Source organism: Dipodomys ordii, unplaced genomic scaffold, assembly GCF_000151885.1.
Source record: "Dipodomys ordii isolate 6190 unplaced genomic scaffold, Dord_2.0 Scaffold14, whole genome shotgun sequence".
In the NCBI taxonomy this organism is placed as follows: Eukaryota; Metazoa; Chordata; class Mammalia; order Rodentia; family Heteromyidae; genus Dipodomys; species Dipodomys ordii.
Window position 1 is genome coordinate 13348222 of NW_012267230.1, and position 21685 is coordinate 13369906.

The following is a 21685-nucleotide window of genomic DNA, read 5'->3' on the forward strand; positions in this document are numbered from 1 at the left end:
ACATCACCCAGGAGGGCCACAAGCTGGAGACCGGGGCGCCGCGGCCGCCCGCCACCGTCACCAACGCCGTGTCCTGGCGCTCCGAGGGCATCAAGTACCGCAAGAACGAGGTGTTCCTCGACGTCATCGAGTCCGTCAACCTCCTGGTAGGCCTCTGCGCACGCGCGGGCTCGGCCGGCCTGGTCTAAGCTCGCGTGGGCTCGGTCCCGAGGCGCCGGTGTGCTGCTCCCGCGTGACCCTTTCGTGGTGTTTGTTTACTGGCTCGGTTTGTTTACGTGTTTGCCGGTCCTGGGGCCTGAACTCAGGTCCTGGTGCTCCACCACCGCAGCCAGGCGCCCGCGCAGCGCTTTGCGGCTCATCGGTTAACGGACTTCCCCGCCCGGGCTGGCTGTGAACCGCGGTCCTCGGTAGCTGGGGTGGCAGGCGCGCCCCGGGGCCACTCGCTCCCAGCTGGGCCGCTCGGGCCCGGCCCGTGGGCTGTCCACTCGCGGGGTCCGGGCCCAGGCCGACCCCTCGCTCCGCGGCGCCCTTGAGCCCCACTCCGCGGCAGACACGGCCGCCTTCCCGTGCCTGCGCCCCAGGTCAGTGCCAACGGCAACGTGCTGCGCAGCGAGATCGTGGGCTCCATCAAGATGCGGGTGTTCCTGTCGGGCATGCCCGAGCTGCGGCTGGGCCTCAACGACAAGGTCCTGTTCGACAACACGGGCCGTGAGTCCGGGGGCCGGCGAGGCGGGGCGGGGGCGGGGCTCTTCGGGCGCCGTCCTCGCCGCCGCCATGCACTCGCTGTTCAGGAAGAGAAACAAAGGCAAATACAGCCCCGCGGTGCAGACCCGCAGGTGAGGGGGGCCCGGCGGGGCGGGCGGGGGACGCGGGGGGGCACCGGGCACCCCTACAACCCCGGGAGCGCTCCTTCGTGCGTGTGTGTGTGGGGGGGTCCTGGATCGCGGGAGACGGAAGTTGGGGTACAGGGCGGCTCGGCGCTCCCGGGGCGCCCTGGAGTTGGGGAGATCTTCCGGGAACGGGCGGACAGCTGGGTGGGGGGGACACTTTCCGGATTGGGGGTGTCAGGGGGACCCGGGATTCGGGAGGGTGTGCGGGGCTGGAGGAGGAGGAGGAGAAGGGGGGGCGCGGGCAGGTGCTGGGGAGCGGGGAAGCGGGGGAGCCCGCGCGCGCGCCCCCCGTCTCCGGCCTCCCCCGCGCCCCAGCCGCACCCCAGGCTGTGGGGGACGCCGGGTTGGTGTGTGGGGGGGGGGGACAGGTTGGGGTTCCCCGCCTCTTTCGGGCCCCACACGACTTCTCAGGGGTGTGGCTCCGCGCACCCCGCCCCCAACCCCGAAACTGGCGGCGGCGTCTGGCCGGGCCTGGCCGTCCCGGGGCCCGGGGCGCAGTGACAAGTCCCGATGCGTCTGCGCGGCCCACGGCCCTGCTGATAAGCGTCGTGAATTCACTTAATAACCGGTTTGGGGCGGGGGAGACCTCAGCCGCTGCCTGAACCCCCCCCCCACTAGGGAAAAAGGAAACCCCCTCTTCTGCTCCCAGGGTCCTTACAGCCCTCTGTGGGAGCCCCCCGCCCATTTCTCCCCAGGCCCCAGAAGGGGCAGCAGAGGACTCTGGGCCCAGGCCCACCTGTCCGGCAGGTGCCCAGGCTCCCGGAGTTCTGTGCCCTGGGGTCTCCCTCACCATTCCAGCTCCAAGGGCTTTGCTCCCCTCTCCTCCCCCCCTCCATCTTTCCCAGCCCCAGGGACTGGGCAGGGTCTCCCCCCTGCTCTGTTCTTCAGGGGCCCCGTCCAGCTGGCGCTCGGTCTCCGCTGGGGTCCCTTCCAGTCCCTGCGCTGTCCCCCCCGGGCATTGCACAATCCGGGGCTCCCGGCCAGCCCCACACAACTGCCCCTGCGTCCTCACCATCCTCACCCAAAGCCCGGCCCCTCCGGTCCCCCCCACACCGCCCGCCCCGACTGGCCTCCGCCTTCCATGGCCCAAGGCCTGGGCTGAGAGCCCTGGAAGGTTCCAGTGAAGCAGACAAGCCTGGAGGGAAGGAAGGGAGGTCTCCCATCCTGGCCAGCTTTGGGGACTTGGGGTGGAGGGGGCGGACACACAGGGAGGGGAGCCCCTCTTCGGGCCCTGGCTAGCCCTTGGCTCCCCATTTCAGCTTGGAAGTCTCTCCAGGAAGGATTCTGGATTCCCTCTCCAGGATGGGGAAGCATCTCGCGGGGTCCGGTGGCCGTCACCCCAGAGCAACTGCCCTTAGGAAGGGGCACAGCGCCCCCTCTGCCCGCCCTGTCCCCTCTGTGAGGGACGCGCGCTCCTGGGCATGGCGGTGTCCTCAGCATGGGGTCTGATGTGAGGGGCATCGGGAGGGGGGGTTGGTAGTTGGTCCCCGAGTTTTCTTTCCTCCTGGGGTGCCTTTGTTAGCCCAGGAGAGGATAGAGTTGGCCGTGAAGTGCCAGTGCCGGAGGCCAACACCGGTGGCTCGCCCTGGCCTTGCAGGGGCCCCGAGCCTCAGTTTCCCTCGCCATGAAGAGGGGGTGATGAGTAGCCCCGCCGTGGGCTGGCCGAGCCGTGCCCCCGTGCACAGGAAGTGCCCGGGCGAAGGCTGTCAGCCCATCCTGTGCCCGCCCTGACGTTGGCCTCCGGGCAGCCACGAGCTCGATCTGGGCAGCGAGCGCCCCTCCCCGTGCCCCAGCCTCTTGGCTAAGCAGCTGAAACTGGGGAGAGCCTGGGTGTGAACTCCGGTTCCTAATGACAGGTGTGGACGCTGGCGTTCACACCTGAGCTAATGACAGGGTCAGGCCTGATGGCCCAGGTCACAAAAGACAGCGTCCAGCCCAGCTGGGAGGGAGGCTTTGTGTGGGGGGGGGGGAGGGGGGAGATCTGGTTCCGCTCTTCTGGCTGTGCTACCCTGAGGGAGCCCACTGGCCTCTCTGAGCCTCCTCCATTCCTCCAGGGGAGCCAGCGCCTGCTTGCCTGAGGCTGATCTCTGACCATCCAGTCAGGGAGATGAGACAGGGTTGGGCGTAAACACAGATGTGCGTTTGTGATTTCTGATGATGGAGCCCAGGCCCAGGGGACGGAACACAGTGCTGGTCAGACTAGGTCCCCATTCAGACCCCACTCATCCGGCCTTGCAACTATCTGGAGCGAGGCCTGTTGGGAGATACTTCAGGGAGGACTTCCCGGAGGAGGTATCGGTGGCCCTGCTCTGTAGACAGGCCGAATTGTGATGCTGCCTCATTTGAGAATAGAGCCCCATCTACAAGATGGAACTAATGTCACCCCTCTACCTAGTAATCACCAGGCAGCCTCTGCACCTCCAGACTCTACCTAGACAGGGTCTTTTGAGGCTGGCCCAGCCCTTTGGGGAAGGGGACCCTGCCTGGGTTGCAGGGCTTTGTGGACAGGGGCTGGCTAACAGAGGCCTGTCTTAATAGAAGGCATCAGCCCCTTAACAGCTAAGAGCACAGAGTTTGCCTGCCAGGTGTAAGTTCAAGCCCCAGCCCTGCCTCTATGGAGCTGTGTGACCCAGGGGCTGGTCCCTTAACATCTCTGATGTGTGAAGTGGGACAGATTTGTCAGATGGATGAAAGCAAGGGAGCATGTGAAGAACCCAGCTCTGGATGGGGTTCACAGTGAGCACTGTGAATCAGCCCCTCCAGACCCTGAAGCCCAGAGCCGGCCGGGTCTGAAGCAGATCACACCAGCACCCATCCTCAATGACAGCTGGAAAGGGCAGTGGCTGGGGTGGGGGTGTGTGTGAGGAGGGCATCGGCAAAGCCCACCCCCCTCCAAGCCACCCCCCCAGCCCCCAGTGTGCGCCACAGAGCCAGGATGGCTTCCATCCTGGCCCACCCTAGGTCGGCCAGGTCCCATTTCCCTAGGACAACACTGAAGCCTGGACTACAGGCACCCGCTCACCGGCCGGGCTACAGTGCAGATGGCTTACACTGCAGTGGGAAGGAAGGTCAGATCCCCTTCTGCACTGGTGGCAGCTCTGTCCAGGGGCCTGTGGGTCGGATGGAGGACCCCCCTCTGCCCCCCACCTTGGTGCGCCCTTGGGACCTCTGGTTCCATCTACACCCTCCTGTCTGCCCACACTAGCCTGTCCAGGGGGCAGAAAAAGAGCAACGGCCTCCGGCCTTCCTTGTCTGCGTTTTCACCAGGTTTTCCTCCAGCAGAACTCACGGCCCAGAGGGGACTCGAGCCTGAATTCCGGCCCTCATCCCTTCCCTGCTGTAGCCCCTGCCCCCGACACCCCGTCCCTCTGTCCTCCTGTCCCTCGGTCCCTCTGTGTAAGGCAGACGTACGCTGCAACCGCAACTGGCTGTGTGACTCCTGCCCAGGCTTCTCCTTTGCCCGCCGGTCTGCGGTCCTTTCCCACTTGCTCCCCACCCCTCACCTATCCCTTTGGTCATTCTTACCACAGGGCCATTTGACTCAGTGGCGGCCAGACGGGGCCAGATGTCCCCCCCCCCCAGCTGAATGAATGGGTGGGTGGAGGAGAGCCTGGAAGGGCTGAGGAGCATCTCCTTTAAGAGGAGCCTCCTTCGCCATCTTGTGCATGTTGAATACCCCCCCCCCGCCGTGGTCTGGGAAGGTGAGGGTGGTGGCTGTGGGGGGGTCTTTCTAGAGAGAAGAGAGGGGAAGGGTCTGAGCAGCTGCCTCTAGGTAGTTTCTGTGAAGATGAGGATGGTGGTCAGGGAGCAGCGGGGCAGAGCAAATAGCCTGCCACAGATGCTCAGGGTACCAAGGTCGCAGAACTCATCAAGACCTGCTTTGCTGTTGCCAGAGTGACTGGCTGAAAGTTCTGTGTGTCTATGAGGGGAAGCCGTGTGCAGAGCCTGAGCCCCAGCCCCATTCTGAGGCCTGGGGGTGGGTGGGGGGGCCTTCCCTGAGCAGAAACAGTAGATCCGGCTTCACAATAGAGCAGGCGTTGCTGCACCCGCAGGAGGAATCGCTGGGTGTGGGGAAATCTGCTGTCCAGTTACCACAGAAGTTCCCAGTAGGGAGAGTATCAGTCAATTGACTAATCAATCTGGTATTTATGGAGTACCACCTGTCTACTGCTTTCTCAATGACTTCCTGTAGATACCTCAGATTCTTTCTCCTCCCACTTCCTTTAACCCCTTGCTGTGTGTGTAGAGGGAGGAGGGGGTGGTTCAGTTCCTTGGTCTCAGCCCTGTCTGCTTAAGAGCTTAATCAAGGAGCTTTACCACACTGTCAGAGCTTTAGCTTGGACCAGTGAAGTCAGAACCTTTAGAAGCAGCTGCCCTAGGCATTTATACCTGCAGCCAGATGTAGCCACGTTTGTTTTATATCTTAGAGATGTGTGGCTTGTGTTTCATCTTCAGTGATCCCTTGGTATGTTACTTTCTTGATGCTCATCCGTCCGGTATCACTTTGGATTCAGGTGTGTCTTCAAATAGCTGATACCCAAGGAAGGAGACTCTGTATTCTTGTCAGAGAGTCTTTTCCTTTTAGTAAGCAAGTTTAACTCGTTTGTTGTAATGATGTACATGTTTGTACATTACTGTATTATGATATTTTCTTATTCCCCCCCCCCTCCATTTGCTCTTTTCTGGCCTTTTGTTGGGCTGAGCTATAAATCACAATTGAGTTAGGCCATAAGGCTTGTGTGGGACAACATGGCTGAAAAATACCCTGCCCTGGATGATCCAGAATCTTCCAGATTTTAATCATTGGGATGCTTTCCTTAATGCTACCTATTAGCCTATGTATTTTTACACGATAAGGACTTACTCATCTTTTTTTTTTTCTTTTTAGAGGTAGAGGGCTCTCTTCTGTAGCCCTTAATTCCAGGCTTGCATAAGCCTGGGGCTCAGGATATAAGGTGTTAAATGAGTAGTCTAGCATGCAGGAAGTTCCTATCTTTAGGGGCTGTTCATGGTGACTGTCCTGTCCGCAGGGTCTGAAGGAGGGGCAGGAGATGATGAGGAAGAGTTGGAAGAGAAAAGCATTCAGGTCTTATCCCATCTAGGAAGTGCCTGCTGGGGCCTCTACCACCCACCTGACCTCCCCCCCCCCCAGCACTGGGCACAAGCAGCAGCCCTAGCTCAGAAGCTCAGTGGGTCCCACCCTGAAGTAGGAACTAATAGTGCCTACCTTGGCAGGTTGCCGGGAGGACCGGAGATGGAGCCCACAGCAAGCCCCAGGTAGGGTGTAGCCGGGATCCACCCAGAGCTGATTCCCTGCACTTGCAAGGCCTGTTCAGAGGGACAGGCTGGGTGTCCCTTGTGGTCACATCTCAGGGGAATGACTCAGCCTCAGTTTACCACCACTGACTATGTAGCCCAACCACTGAGATGAATAGTGAGTGTCTTGTCCCATCCCTCAAAGGTCACTTGGTGGTGATTGGGATGAAGGTAAATTGGCACTAATGTGTTCTTTGTCCTGAGGAAATAATTCTGGAGCCTGGTTACCTATTGCTTGAATCCTGGGAACCCCCCAGGTCTCAGCTGAGTGATCTTGACACATTGTTTAGCCCCGCTGAGCCTCCGTTAGCATCACCTGGGAAGTGGGGACATAGGAGTGGCTGGCGTGATATGAAATACGCTTGTCATCCCAGCTACTTGGAGGCGGAGATGGGAGAGGAAAACGTCCCTAAGCTCCCACTAAAAACCTGGTGCAAGCATCTTTTGTCACCCAGCTGTGTGGGATATATAAATGGGAGGATCACAGTCCGGGATAGCCTGAGCATAAATCTCAGACCCCATTACAGAAATCATAACTAAAAGCAAACGCGGAGGCGTGTGGCTTGAGTGCTACAGCACCTGCCTAGCAAGCTCAAGGCTGGCGCGGTTCAACACCTGTTCACTGAGCCCCAAGTCTATGCAAATACTGGAATGAAGGGCTATGGATGCCCCTCCCCACACAGTGCCAAGAAGGCCATTTCCTGCGGCCCGCACATTCGTAGCCTCACAGATGGGGTTAGGAAGAGGGAGGGGCGTCCAGAGTGATGAGCTATGGATGGACGGGTGACGCGCAGAAGGCTGAGGGGCACCTCAGAGGTGCTCTCATTGTTTCCCTGTTTCTTGTGCACCTACTGCGTGCTGCCTTGGGTTCCGCAGCAGGATGGACAGTCTGGAAATCGGGAACCTTCGCTCCCTTGACCAGGCAGGATTTGTGGGAGCTGAAGGTCAGGCCGCAACGACTCCAGGGAGCCACTAACACCACGTCCCCGAAAGGGTGTCTGGCTGGCAGGGCCAGGCCCCAGGGAGGGAGGGCGAGGCCTGGGGAGGGGTGTGTACTCCACACGTTCCAGACATTCCAGCTCAGCCCCCCCCATGCCCCACAGACACAGGGTTAACCCCAAAAGGGAGGTGCCCACGCGTGACCACCAGAAAGCCAAGGCGGCCCTGGTGGGGAGGGCTCCTGCAGAGACAGCACAGGGTGGGCTGTGACTCACCAGTGGACCAAAGCAGCGGACACAGGGGATGTCCGGATGTGACCTCTCCAACGTAGCTTTGTACCCAGCCCTCCTCGCGCAGGGGCTGAGCTCTGCTGGGTAGAGCTGGATTGTAGCTGAGGCAGGTCCCCAGCCAGAGCCAGGCAGACAGCTGCTCTAGGCTCTCAAGAGCGTTCACAAGCTGCGGTCACCAGGGGCCCTGGAATTACCTGGCACCAACCAAGCGGTGCTGTCCACTAGTGATGTTAGATCCATTGAGAACACACCCGGGCCGGGTGCCAGGCTGGGAAGACTGAGGACGGAAACGCTAGGAGACAACTCTATAAAATGCTCTCCAGGGGTTGGGAAGGTGGCTCAGTGGTAGAGCGCTTGCCTAGCATGCACGAAGCCCTGGGTTCCATTCCTCAGTGCCACATACACAGAAAAAGCCCGGAAATGGAGTCGTGGTGGAGTGCTAGCCTTGAGCAAAAGCAGCTCAGGGACAGTGCCCAGGCCCTGAGTTCAAGGCCCACATACACCCCAGCCTACACTCTGTCAATCCGTTTGATGGACATTTCCATTTGTAGACTGTCAGGGACCTGTGTCCCATTTTGGGTCATGTTGTGTTGGCATCTGATCTGGGACAGGCACCCTTACTACTGGCCTTCTTGTGTGACTATGGGCTGTCCTGGCCATGCCTGGGCATTGTGCCGCATGGGGTTTGAATCCCGCTCCTCGCTTGTGGCATCTTCTAGCTGCCAGGTCCTTACTCCCAAAGCAGGTCAGGTTATGGATACTGAGACTCTTAAGGGTGACAGGGAGGGACCTAAACCTAGGGTGCCTTTTCTCTTCGCCTGTTGCTCCGCTCCAGATCCTTACACTGACACAAAGAAACCCCTGTCCTGTTTTTGTGCCCAGGAAGCTCTTGTCTGGTCCTTGTGTCCTCGCAAGCCCGGCTCTGGGGCCTCCCCGGCTAAGCCTGGTGCTTATTCCCCCCCTGTCTCTTGCAGAGCCCCAAAGCCACTGGGGCCCACACAGCCTGGTCTGGACTCAGGAGTCATTTGTGGGGCTCACCCAGCCCTATTTCTCCACCCAGCCTCAGCTTCCTCCGGGCTAGGGCAGGGTATCTGTCAGCCTCATCTCCTTCCCTTCCTTCCCTGCCCCAGCAATCTGGAGGAATCATTCACCTCCTCCAGAACTCTAGAAGGACCTCCTTCCTCTGTTTGGGACTACACGGTTAACTTCTTTCTGATCGCTTCAGTTTTCTCCCTTGAGTCCGTGGGCTCTGAGTTCCTGGGTCCCTGGTTTTCCTGTCATCTCTGTCTCCCTGCCTTCCCCAGGAGCCCCAGGGACCTTGAAGTGGCCTGGGCAGGTGTTTAGTGACACGTCCCCAGTGTCCTTGTCAGGTGGTGGAGGGATTTCTGTCAGTCTCAGAGGTGACAGGTTGTGTTGTGTTTGGTGATCAGGTGACAGGTTTTGGGAGATCTTCCCAACTAGGGCGTCAGCCTTTGCCTCTTCTTCACTGCCGAGTTACTGGCTTGCTTGTTTGTTTTTGAAGTACTGGGGTTTGTAATGGTTGCTCAGCTGGTGCTCTGCCACGTGAGGCTCTCCTCCAGCTTGGCATTTTGGTGATGAAATCTAATGAACTTTTCTGCTCAGGATGGCCTCCTATTGCAGTTCTCCAGATCTCAGCCTCCTAAGTAGCTAGGATTACTGGCACCCAGTTTGGGTTCCTTTTCAAACATAGTCTCATAGGTTTTGTTGTTGTTGTTTTTTTTTTCTTTTTTGGGTCCAGTCGTGGGGCCTGAACTCTGGGCCTGGGCGCTGTCCCTCAGCTCTTCAGCTCAAGGCTAGCACTCTACCACTTGAGCCACAGCACCACTTCCGGCTTTTTTCTTTTTGTTTATGTGGTGCTGAGGAATGGAACCCAGGGCCTCATGCATGCAAGGCAAGTGCTCTACCACTGAGCCACCTTCCCAGCCCCTTGTTGTTTTTCTTTAAGTCAGGGCAACCTGGGCCTTGATGCTCTTACCTTCACCTTCCCCGTGGGTTGGGATGATAGCCATGAGCTACTAGGCTCATAGTTACTAAGTGAGTTTTTGGTGTTTTTTGTTTTGTTTTGTGCAAGGAACTTATTTTATAGAATCAAGCATGGCAGGCAAGCAGGGGTCCCTGGATGAATCAACCGGACGAGAGACAGTCCCCCGACAGAACCCAGGCCCCGTGTAGCAAGCATGTGTGTACCTTGGTCATTGTGACCGTTGAGCCCCCTATCTTACACTAAGCAATCAGGGGCTTTCTAGAACAAATGTTGATGGACACGTTACCAGACAGACAACCAAAGACACCTAAAGTGCCCAGATCTACCTGGAGGGACCCCCCCCCCCAACTGACCTCCCTTTGCTGCCCTGACCTCCCCTCCAGCTCAGTTCTTGAACTTGCCCCCCACCCTAGTGGTCTTGAAACTCAAGTTTCGTGTCAGGAACAACCCTGACCCCACACTCCTCTCCTTAACTGGGCCGAATGGTTCGTGGCTTTTATTGCACGGCCAGTGAAACAGACTTAACACGCTGAGAAGCTCCAGCCCATCGCTCATGAGTAATGAGCGGGTGGGGCCTGGACACAGGCCTGGCTAACTTTTGAACAGGCGGTGGGCGTGGCCTCTCTGTGTAGCGCTGGGCCCCGCCCTTTTGGAGTAGCTGGCTGGGATGAGGGGCGGTGGGCGTGGCCTCTCCGTGTGTCACTGCACCCCGCCCCCTCAGGGTGGCTGGCTGGGCTGAGGGGGTGGTGGGTGTGGCCTCTCCGTGTGCCGCTGGGCCCCGCCCTCTCGGGGGAGTGGCTGGAATGGGGGTGGTGTGTGTGTGTGTGTGTGTGTGTGTGTGTGTGTGTGTGTGGGCCCCGCCCTCTAGGGGGAGTGGCTGGCTGGGATGAGGGGGCGGTGGGTGTGGCCTCTCTCCGTGCGCCGCTGGGCCCCGCCCTCTAGGGGGAGTGGCTGGAATGAGGGGGTGGGCGTGGCCTCTGTGTGTGTATGTGGCTGGCTGGAATGAGGGGGCGGTGGGTGTGGCCTCTCTGGGGAGTGGCTGGGATGAGAGGGCTGTGGGCGTGGCTTCTCCTGTGGTGCTGGCCCCGCCCTCTCGGGGGCGTGGCTGGGATCCCTGGGCTTTCCCCCGCGGCGGGATCTAGGGAGGATGGCTAACCGTGGGCCAGGAGGGAGGAGGCTGATGGGAAGGACTGTTTCCCCGCCTCCATCGAGGCCCCTGACCCTGCTGCTACAGGTGGCCGCCCAGCGTGGCTCACCCGCAAGATGAAAAGGCAGCGCCGCCCGGCAGTTCCGGCTCCTGGCATCGGCCTCGCTGCCGCCCCCGCCCGACCGCATTCCTGGGCTCCTGGGGTGGACCGTCCAGGGGGCGGGGGGTGGGCACGCACGGCGGGGCGGCGGGCAGGGGGGCAGCAGGCGGGGCGGGGGGGGCACGCACGGCGGGGCGGCGGGCAGGGCCCCCGGGGCCTCTCCTTCATGCGCCCCAGACTCTTCAGGGCAAAAGCACGGAGACTGATTCAGACTTAGATCTCAGCTCCGCGCAGCCTCTGCGGGCGGCACACACGCTGTATGCCTCAGTTTCCCTGCCTGTAAAAAGGGGAGAACAGAAACGCCCCGGCCTTAAGCGAATGCACACAGGACCTGCGGTCTGCTCCTTGGCCTGGCTTCTTCCCCGAGCTTCTGGGCACAGGCTCAGCGGTGCTGGGCGGCTCTCGAGGCTTCATTTCATTCATTAGGTGGGCAGTACTGGGATTTGAACGCTGTACTTCACCATCTCGCTAGGCAGGCACTCTACCACCTGAGTCACATCCCCAGCTCCCTTTTGCTAACTTATTTTTCAGGCAGTGTCTTGTTTCCCTCCTCCTCCACTAAGGTCTCTTGCATAGCTGGGGTGGCAGGGGCGTTCTACCATGGCCAGTGATCTTCTTGCTCTCAGCCTCCCAAGTCCCTGGGATTCTAGGTTTGAGACACAGCACTGGGCATGTTTTGTTTTGTTTTGAGACCAGCTCTTCCTGTGTAGGCGGGAATTCCCAATCTTCTTGCATCAGCCTTGCTGGGATTACAGATGGGAACCACCAGGCTCAGCTCAGCAGCGCGCACGTGCCATCTCCAGCAAATAAAAATTAAAAACACCAAAAGCTCATTATGCTTTCCCCACATGGCCGAATGGAAGCATTAGTCTCAGCGCCCTGGGGTGCTGTCTTATCTCTATGGCTTCAATGACAGCCCTGTGGGGACAGCTGAGACTCACTCCCCCACCCCCATCTTACCCTGCCACTATCCAGAAGGTTCAGTGGGCAGTGAAGGCTCAAAGCTTGGCGGGGAGGGGCTGGACTCCCTGGGACTGTGGCCTCCGCCCACATCCCTCTCTCTGTCCGTAGCATCTCCAACAAGGAGCTCTCGGAGCTGATCGAGCAGCTGCAGAAGAATGCAGACCAAGTGGAAAAGAACATCGTGGACACGGAGGCCAAGATGCAGAGTGTGAGTGCCCCTCCTCTCGCCCAGTTGGTCTGAGCCCACAGGGGACCTGCAACCAGGGCGGGAGACAGACCAGGTAGGCAGACTAGGCTCCCCCAGATACCCCTGGGGATGAAGATTGCACAGAGCTCAGGCAGCCCTTCTGCGCATCGCTGCTGGGTAAAGCAACTTCACAGTGGTTGTCGATCCCAGTCGTACTTGGTACTCCGTGTCGGCCACCTCTGGTTGCCTGGCTTTGTGGGTCGTCTCCCAGGCACAAGGCAGGTGGGGGTGGGGGTACACAGCCTCCTCTACTCATAGCTATATTTGGGCTGTGTTTGCTGAGTGGCTGTGTTGTAATGTAAATCATCCCAGAAGCCACATCTTAAAATATAGAATATTGGAGACTTTATTATACAGGTAATAGGCTGTAGGCTACCAGTTGTTACAGAGGGCTGTGGCACGCAAATACACATCACACAACTAGGAAACAGGCTAAAGAGGAAAGAAATAACAAAAATACCACCAGTAAACCAATTCCGCTCCAATGGATAGCTGAATTGGGACTCCATGATGACCGGAGACGAGCCAGGAGACAGGACACAGGACACGATCACAGAGACACACATGGCATAGAGCCCGGCCACTAGGCTGGTCCAGGCCTAAATAAGTTGGTGCAGGAGGCAGATCCTCAGGAAATTCCCGGTCCCAGGCACTGGACTGACAGATTCAGTAACCTATCAGCCAAGTGCCGGCCCCTGCCTCCAGGGGTCCGGGCATGCCCATTACCTGGGAGGCAGGTGATGGGGGCGGGGGTGTTCCTTCCCCCAGCATGAAGACAAGATGCCAGACCCTACCATCCACCATGTGGCCAATATGGTTCCAGCCAGACCGGGCCTCCTTACTTCAGCTGGAGAGAGGCCAGTCCGGACACGGCGGGGGGGGGGCCCTCGTTGGCCCTCTGCCATTGCCTGGGAGCCCGTTCTGAATGCCCCCACTGTGCCCTCTTGTGACCCCGGCAGGACTTGGGCCGGCTGCAGGAGGGACAGCAGCCGGAGCACCGGGATGTGGCCCTGCAGAAGACATCGGACTCGGAGAAGCTGCTCTACGTGCTGGAGGCGGACTCAGCCATCGCCAAGCACATGCAGCACCCGCAGGGGGACATGATTGCTGAGGAGTAGGTCCCTGTGCGCTCAAGCCCGGGAGCCTGGGGAGGGCCCCGCTGCCAGGCAGGGATTATGGAGGATAACTCCCTGGCAGGGTGGGCGCTGTCCTTCAGCTCTTCAGTCAAAGCTAGCACTCTACCACTTGAGCCACAGCGCCACTTCCAGTTTTCTGAGTGGCTTATTAGAGATAAGAGTCTTGTGGACTTTCCTGACCAGGCTGGCTTTGAACCATGATCCTCAGATCTCAGCCTCCCGAGTAGCTAGGATGACAGGCGTGAGCCACCAGCACCCAGCTTGACGTTCATTTTTATGTTTTGGATTTTTGTGAATGCCAGTCCTGGTGCTTGACCTCAGGCCCAGGGTGCTGCTTTTTTTAAGCTTTTGTGTTTAAGCCTGGCACTCTACCTCTTGAGCCACAATTCCACTTCTGGCTTTCTGGTGTCTATGTGGAGATTGGAGTCTCACAGAACATCCCTGCCCAGGCTGACTTAGACCTTGGATCCCATCCTCCGGAGGAGGTGGGATTACAGGTATGAGCCACTGGCACCTCCTGGTGACTCCAGTGTGCAGCTGGGGAGACTGAGGCTGGGCATTTTTGTTGTGATCAGAGTGCGACCTGGGCTTGCAGAGAGGCCCTTTGGTCTGACCTCTGAGCCTTTGTGCATCAAAGTCGCCCATGCCTGGCGCTCCAGGGCTGGCACGCTCCCAGCTCCCTGTGGGGGTCTACCCTGGGGTCCTCCTGGACCCAAACCCCTTCCCCTGGCAGAAGCAGAGCACTGTGGGTGCCCAGCACCCTCTACACTTGCCCCTGGTACAGCACAGATCACCCCAGGACAGCATCTCCAGGAGACATTGGGTCCTGTTTCTTCTAGAGCCTTCTAGGGCTGTGGGCACAGTGTAGGCTGTAGGGAAATGGTGAGAGAAAGAAGGTTGAAGGTGGTGGGTTGGGGGGAGTGGGCCAGAGGGGCAGCAGGAATCAGTTGAGGGTCTAGAACTCAAGACCAGCCGAGCCCACTCACAGGTCCCCCTCCCCCGCCCCCCCAGCATCCGCCAGCTGAAAGAGCGCGTGGCCAATCTCCGCAAGAAGCACAAGCAGATCTACAGCCTGGCCGTGAAGGAGGCGGACCCCCAGGTCAACTGGGCGGCGCTGGTAGATGAGAAGCTGGTAGGACCTGGGTGGGCCTCGTGTGAGCAGGAGAGGTCTGCACGGGGGCGGAGGGGGCGCACAGGGAGGATGGAGGGGGGGGAGTCCTCCTCCTTGTGTCTTTTGATGTTGTGCTTGTGAGAAAAGCGAGGCTCAGAGAGGGACAGAGCCAAGTCTGGGGTCACACAATAGAGCTGTATCTGACATTTCCAGGTTGTTTGGGGTCCTGGCAGGGCTCCGAGACCCCGGGCAGGTGACCTCCCTTAGTCTAGCCTGTGTCTCCATCTGTGAAATGAGACAGCAGGCCTGGGCACTGCCCCTCAGCTCTTCAGCTCAAGGCGAGCGCTCTACCACTTGAGCCACAGCATCATTTTTGGTTTTCTGTTGGTTCATTGGAGATAAGAGTCTCATGGGCTTTTCTGCTTGGGCTGGCTATGAACCGAGATCCTCAGATCTTAGCCTCCTGAGTAGCTGAGATTGCAGGTGTGAACCACTGGTGCCGGCTTTCTGTAAGACTGTTATCTCCAATGACCCAGCACAAAGCTGAAAGTAGAGTTGTGGCTCAAGTGGTAGAGCACCAGCCTTGAGCAAAAGAGCTCAGGGACAGCATCCCGGACCTAAGTTCAAGCCCCAGAACCAGCACACATATGCACACACACACACACATGCACAAAACAGAGACATCATGGCTCAGAGCAGCGCCCGCAGCTGCTCCCTCTGTCCCCTGCGGGAGACAGCACTGCCCACCCTCCGGACACAGAGGCCGGTCCAGCCACCCTCAGCCAACTCCCTCCCTCCCCACCCGCCAGGACAAGCTGAGCGGCCAGGGCTTCGGGACGGAGCTGCCGCTGGTGGACAGCCAGGTGGAGCAGCACAACATCTTCCACAACGAGGTCAAGGCCATCGGGGCCCACCTGGCTAAGGACGGGGACAAGGTAAAGCATAGGCAGGTGATGTCGGGGACCGGGGAAGGGCTGCCCCTGTACCCCGGTCTAACCAGAGCCCCTCCTGCCCCTCCCACCTGCAGGAACAGAACAGCGAGCTGCAGGCCAAGTACCAGAAGCTGCTGGTGAGAAGTTCTGGGAGACTGTCACCTCACCCGGACGGGAAGCTTGGGGTCCGGGGAACACAGGCATTCACGGCAATACCCATCTCGCTAGTCAAGATGGGGTCTCACAGTAAATGTTCCCCAGAGGATGTTGGGGGTTAGGTCGAAGTGGGGGGGGGGAGAGTGCCCAGCCCCTAGCTGGGGTTGGCAGGTGTTCCATCCAGGCAGGACGTGGAGGGGTGAGGCCAGGCCCCGTCCCAGCGTTGTCCCCACCCCGTTCCACCCTCCAGGCCGCATCTGAGGCCCGGCAGCAGCACCTGAGCTCGCTGCAGGATTACATGCAGCGCTGCACGAACGAGCTGTACTGGCTGGACCAGCAGGCCAAGGCCCGCGTGCAGTACGACTGGAGCGATCGCAACCTGGACTTCCCCAGCCGCCGGCGCCAGTACGAGGTGGGCACCGGGCCTGCCAGGGGGAGGGAGGGCGGTGTCAGGGAGGGGCCCAGGGTGGCCAGGAGGAGCCCCAGCCCTACTCCCGTCCCCCCCCCCTGCAGAATTTCATCAACCGGAACCTGGAGGCCAAAGAAGAGAGAATTAACAAACTGCACAGTGAGGGAGATCAACTGCTGTTGGCGGACCACCCTGGCAGGAACTCCATCGAGGTGTGCATGCCCCTAGGGAAGGGGTGGGACTTCCTTTTTCTTTTGTGGTAGTGGTAGGGTTTGAACTCAGGGCCTCAGGCTTTGCTAAGCAAGTACTCTACCACTGAGTCACTCTACCAGCCAGCCCTTATTTGAGATAGGATCTCCCCCCCATGCCCCCCCATCCCTGTGAGTGCCTGGATTGAGATCCTCCTACTTTTCTATCCCACCACTGGGATAACAGACATTTACTACCAGGTCCATCTATTGCTTAAGATGGGAAGGAGGGGTGGGGTGTCTCACAAACTGTTCTGCCCAGCCTGGCCTTGAGAGCTGATCCTCTTAATCTCAAGTAGCTGGGATTATGGGCATGAGCGGCCACACTGGCTATGCCTGGATATCTAGATACCTGTATGTGTGGCCTGTGCTGGTTTTCTGAGGCTGCCACACCAAAGATCATAAACTGGGTAGCTTTGAACCACAGAAATATGGGTGCTTGCAGTTCTGGAGGCGCACAGACTTTCCTGCCCAGGCTGGCTTTTGAACCACAATCCTCAGATCTCAGCCTCCTGAGTAGCTAAGATTACAGGCGAGAGCCACCAGTACCTGGCTATGGTACCACCGAGCCACATTGTCAGCTTGAGCCATGCTCCCAGCCCTTGCCTTAATATCATTAGTCCCCCAGATCTCTGCCTAACTTCCAAGGAATGGCATATTCCGATTTCTGGCTGGAGAGGAATTTAGCAGAGCTACCCCAGCCTCCTATAGTGTCATTGTGATAACTCTGGAGACAGAGTCTCGCCATGCAGCCCAGGCTGACCTCAAGCTCCAGATCCTTTTATCTCTTCTTAGTGAGAACGTTTTTTTTTGTTTTTTTTTTGCCCTTGTGTATTGCACAACGTGTGCACCTGTGTACGGCAGCCCTGCCTCCTTGGCTCTTTGACATGCTGCGTTCTGGCTTCCTGCCACCCCTCAGCAGGCATTGGCTACCTCCGAGGGAGCCACACCCAGGCAGATGCCACCTGCCCCCCACCCCCAGCCTGAATCCCTGCCAGGCGTTGGCACCTGGCTCACAGGGACGGCCTGCTCCTCCTCCTGCTGCAGGCACACATGGAAGCTGTTCACGCTGACTGGAAGGAGTACCTGAACCTGCTCATCTGCGAAGAGAGTCACCTGAAGTACATGGAGGATTACCACCAGGTACCCGCCAGCTCCCGGGTGCCTGCCAGCACCAGGGTCAGCCTGACCCTGGTGGTTCACACACAACACAGCAACCTTGTGGGGTTGCCCTCCCAGACACCAGCAATGCCGATGGGTTACAATGCATCCCAAGCAAGTGGGGTGTGTGTGTGTGTGTGTGTGTGTGTGTGTGTGTGTGTGTGTGTGTGTGTCCAGGAATGAGCATGTAGGTCTCTAATTTTAAGAAAATTTATAGAACATAGAGTCTACCACTTTTGACCCCACAGTGAGATTGGGGGTAAAGAGACTTGCTCCATAACCCAGGCTGGTCTTGAACTCCTTGAGCTTAAGACATCTTCCCATCAATTTCTGAACTACTACAATGCCAGGCACAGGATAGTCTAAGTAGACAATTGGTGTCATTCAGAATATTGCCCAACCTTATCTTCTGTTCCCTGGACTTTTTTTAAATCACTCAAACAGCAACTGAAACACTAGCAGCCACTCAGCTTCCCTTCCTCCAGCCCACAGTACCCTCTGAACTGTTGCTATCTCTATGGATTTGTCTAGAGTTCCTGTCTGGAATATGTTCTGCAGGGTGGTGAGGGGCGTGAACTTGTGCCCTGCAGCCTTTTGTGTTTGGCTCATCCAGTTTGCCAACACGTGTTGACATCTTTTACGTGGCTATCTAGTTTTCCATTGCACAGATGGACCACACCCAGTATACCCAGTCATCTGTGGATGGACACTTGTTTCTAAGTGTTTCCAACCAGAGGTGCAGATGTGATTCTTGGGGTCTGCAGTGGAAACTTGAAGGACACCATGTAGTTGGTTAGGGAGAGGGATGGAGTGGAGGGCCCCCTCAGCTCAATTTGTGTATGGGCAAAACTGACGATTCAGAGGCGGCATTTTGTGTATGGATGGAGTGGGAGGCCCCCCCCACTGGTGAAAGGGGGGAGCTGCGGGGAGCTGGGCCGGGGGGCACAGGGGGGCTGAGCTGGCAAGGTGAGCGGCCCGGCCCCGCGTCCCATTCTGGGGTGAGGGTGAGTGGGGTGCGCTGGAAGCCAGAAGCCCAGGTGGGCCAGCGGGGTCCATCCGTGATGGGGCCACCCGGTCTCCCCTAGTTCCACAAAGACTTGAAGGACGCCCAGGAGCTGCTGCGCAAGGTGGACTCGGACCTCAACCAGAAATACAGCCCCGACTTCAAGGACCGATACCAGATCGAGCTTCTGCTGCGTGAGCTGGACGTGAGTGACCGCGCGGGCCCGGCCGGGGCGGCCTTTCCGCCCTGCCCGCCCTGCCCTGCTCTGCTCTGAGCAGGCGGGGCCCGGCGCCCGCCCTGGGCCCGCCTCCCGGCCCCGCCCATCAGGAGAGGCTGCCACTCACACCCAGGCCCTGCCCACTGGGAGGCTCCCAGTCTCCCCCAGGCCACGCCCACAGGGAGAGGCTGCCAGTTTCACTCAGGTCCCACCCACCAGGAGAGGCCGCCAGTCTCCCACAGGCCCCGCCCACCAGGAGAGGCTGCCAGTCTCCCACAGGCCCCGCCCACCAGAAGGCTGCCAGTTTCAGGTCCCACCCACCAGGAGAAGCTGCCAGTCTCTCCAGGCCCCGCCCACCAGTTTCGCTCAGGCTCCGCCTCCAGCCCCCACCCAGCAGGCTCAGTCTCACGCAAGCCCCGCCCAGGCCCCGCCTCCGGCCCCGCCTTCACCCAGAGCGGCCGCGGGCTTCACCCCGGTGCGCTCCCTCTTCTCAGGACCAGGAGAAGGCCTTGGACAAGTACGAGGAGGTGGTGCGGGGGCTGCAGAGGCGCGGGCAGCAGGTGGTGCCGCTCAAGTTCCGCCGGGAGACGCCGCTCAAGCCCATCCCTGTGGAGGCGCTCTGTGACTTTGAGGGTGACCAGGTGAGCCCCTGTTGGGGGCCCTGGGCAGGCTGGACCCCGCGGCCCTGCCAAGGCCCCGGGGCAGCACAGCCCGACCCAGGCCCAGGTTCCTTCGGGGAACCTGCTTCCCGGTTGCTAGGGCCAAGCCTCGCCGGGTCTGAGACTCAGGGGCTGGGGGTCAGGACCAAGGTGGGGGTCCCTCATATGCTGTTTGGCCTGCCACCCCACCGTCCCCCAGGGCCTGATCTCCCGGGGCTACAGCTACACCTTGCAGAAGAACAACGGGGAGAGCTGGGAGCTCACGGATAGCGCTGGAAACAAGCTGACTGCCCCCGCCGTCTGCTTCATCATCCCTCCCACTGACCCAGAGGCCCTGGCTCTGGCCGACAGGTAGGAGGACAAAGGAAGGGAGCAAGGCGGATTTGGCCCACCCCTGGGCTCCGAGGGTCCTTCCTTTCACCGCCCTGGGTATCTGGACTGACACCTCCTGACCTGCACCCACCGTGGAGGCTGGAGGGCAGAGCTGTTGGTCTGCTGACTTGGGTGTTCACCTGGAGGCCTGGTCCAACAGGCACTTTCTCTTCGTGCCTCTGGGCCTTTGCATGTGTTGTACCCGCTGCTGCACCTGTTAATACGTGTGTAGCTTAGGTCCAAGTTTTGTAGGCTCAGCTCTCAGTCTTCACACACCCTCATCTTTGGTCTCCTGCAGTAACTCCTACATTCCACTAAGATGACTCTGGGCTGGTTGGGGTGGGGGTAACTAGTCTTAGGCAGAGACTCTTTGAAGTCAGTATTTCCAGGGTATGTTCAGCACCTGGTACAGAGTAGATACTAAAGACTCCGCTGAAAGAGTCAAGGACCCAAGAAATGCTTTCATTTACTCAGTCTACAACAGATCTATTAAGCATTTACCGTGTGCTGCTCCCCTAGGTGATACCTTGAGAAGACAAAGGAGTAGCTTGTTTTAGTCCGTAAGATTTACTACAGTCGGAGAGGAGGGGGAGAGAAACAAAGGCGAGGAGGGAGGGGCTTTGGAAGCACTGCCGTTTGCTTAGTCCATGTCATTTCTCAATGCGTGGATGAGCAGCTGGCTCTGCCTGTAATCCTAACTGCTCCGGAGGCTCAGATCTGAGGACGGTGCTCTGAAGCCAGCCCAGGCAGAGAAAGTCAGAGAGACTTTCTCTCCTGTTAAGCACCAAAAAGCCAGAAGTGGAGGCGTAGCTCAAGAGGGAGAGTGCCAGCCTCGAGCAGAAAAAGCCAAGCAAGAACACAGACAGGGTCCTGAGTTCAAGCGCGTGTGCACAGGCGCACGCGCGTGCACACACACACACACACACACACACACACACGTGCTGATGAGCTGCTTGGCACCCTGGGTTCTTGCCCAGCTGGAGTCTGGGGCCCCCCCTTTGTGGGTAGTGAGTGGGCAGCAGGTGGCTGGGGTCCCACAGCACGCTTGCTCCCCCCAGCCTGGGCAGTCAGTACCGGAGCGTGCGACAGAAGGCGGCAGGGAGCAAACGCATCCTGCAGCAGCGGCACGAGGTGCTGAGGACGGAGAACCCTGGAGGTTGGTGTTGGGGCTGCGTGGAGGGCCGGGGGGCTGGCTCAGTGTTGTGCGTGGCGCTGGATGGGTCTCGGGCTGGGGGGGGCGCGGAGACTAGGTCCCAGCTGGCCTCTTGGGTGCCCCCTGGATCTCATGCCCCCACTATCATCCCTGACGTGCGTCCCTCCCCTTGGGCAGATGCCTCTGATCTGCAGGGGCGGCAGTTGCTGGCCAGCTTGGACAAGGTGGCCAGTGACCTGGACAGACAGGAGAAGGCCATCACGGGGATCCTGCGGCCACCCTTAGAGCAGGGACGGGCCGTGCAGGACAGCGCTGAGCGGTCCAAGGACCTCAAGGTACTGGACCCCTGGCTCTGCAGGAGCCGTGGTCAGGGTCTCATGCCTGTGGGGCCCTGGGGTCTGCATGGCAGAGGTCAGGGCCGAGGACCGGGCTCTGATGCTCCCGGACATGACCCTGCATGTGACCCAGGGGTCCTTGCTGAGTAGGCTGTGGCAGGGTGGCACGCGGGCCCGCCACCTGGCAGTGCAGAACCGGGTCAGTAGCTCTTTGCCCCGAGACACATCACGGAACCCCCTGCCGCCCGCCGCAGATTCTAAAATAAATGGGCTGGTCTGTTCTCACAGGGCAGTTGGAAGATGGGGCCCAGGGCAGGCATCCCTCCTTAGTTGTCACCCCTCATTCTATATCGAGCTCTTGGAGGGTACAGGGGTGAGGAGTGGGGGCACCCGAGCCTGGGCCTACCCTTTCTGTATCCTGTCCAAAGCACCCACGAGAGCACGGACTCCTACCCCACTGCAATGCCCCAGAGCCCGGGGAAATCTCCCTGTGCTCCACCGAGAGCCTCTCAAGGCCACCGGTTTCCTGTCTGTCACTGTCACCACACAGCTGGTCTGGGGGTACTGAGGAGGGGGTGCTGTGGGCTGTGGCTGATCCTGGCCGGGGGGGGGTCTGGTCCCCACAGAACATCACCAACGAGCTGCTGCGGATGGAGGCGGAGAAGGCCCAGAGCACGGCCGAGTGCGAGGCGTTCGCCCAGGCGCTGCCCGGCTGCGGCACGACGCCCCTGCTGAGGAGCCGGGTGGAGAACACCCACCGGAAATATGAACGCCTGCTGCAGCTGCTCCACTCGGCCCAGGAGAAGTGGGTGTCAGGCCAAGGGTGGGTGTGCGGG

The 21685-nt window shown here is 59.5% G+C and overlaps 1 protein-coding gene across 1 annotated transcript in view; it reads left to right on the plus strand.

The window, feature by feature from the left end:
• The first annotated feature begins 757 nt into the window (after positions 1–757).
• Ppl (periplakin) overlaps positions 758–21685 on the plus strand; it is a 29403-nt gene continuing 8475 nt past the window's right edge. The window contains exons 1-15 of the mRNA XM_013011746.1: positions 758–836; positions 11819–11918; positions 12917–13071; positions 14105–14225; positions 15014–15139; positions 15232–15273; positions 15543–15704; positions 15806–15913; positions 16997–17092; positions 18196–18318; positions 18825–18971; positions 19189–19340; positions 20420–20517; positions 20692–20849; positions 21476–21654. Of these exons, the coding sequence (XP_012867200.1) occupies positions 775–836; positions 11819–11918; positions 12917–13071; positions 14105–14225; positions 15014–15139; positions 15232–15273; positions 15543–15704; positions 15806–15913; positions 16997–17092; positions 18196–18318; positions 18825–18971; positions 19189–19340; positions 20420–20517; positions 20692–20849; positions 21476–21654 (1829 nt within the window). The 5' untranslated portion in view covers positions 758–774. The remainder of the gene's footprint in view (positions 837–11818; positions 11919–12916; positions 13072–14104; positions 14226–15013; positions 15140–15231; positions 15274–15542; positions 15705–15805; positions 15914–16996; positions 17093–18195; positions 18319–18824; positions 18972–19188; positions 19341–20419; positions 20518–20691; positions 20850–21475; positions 21655–21685) is intronic.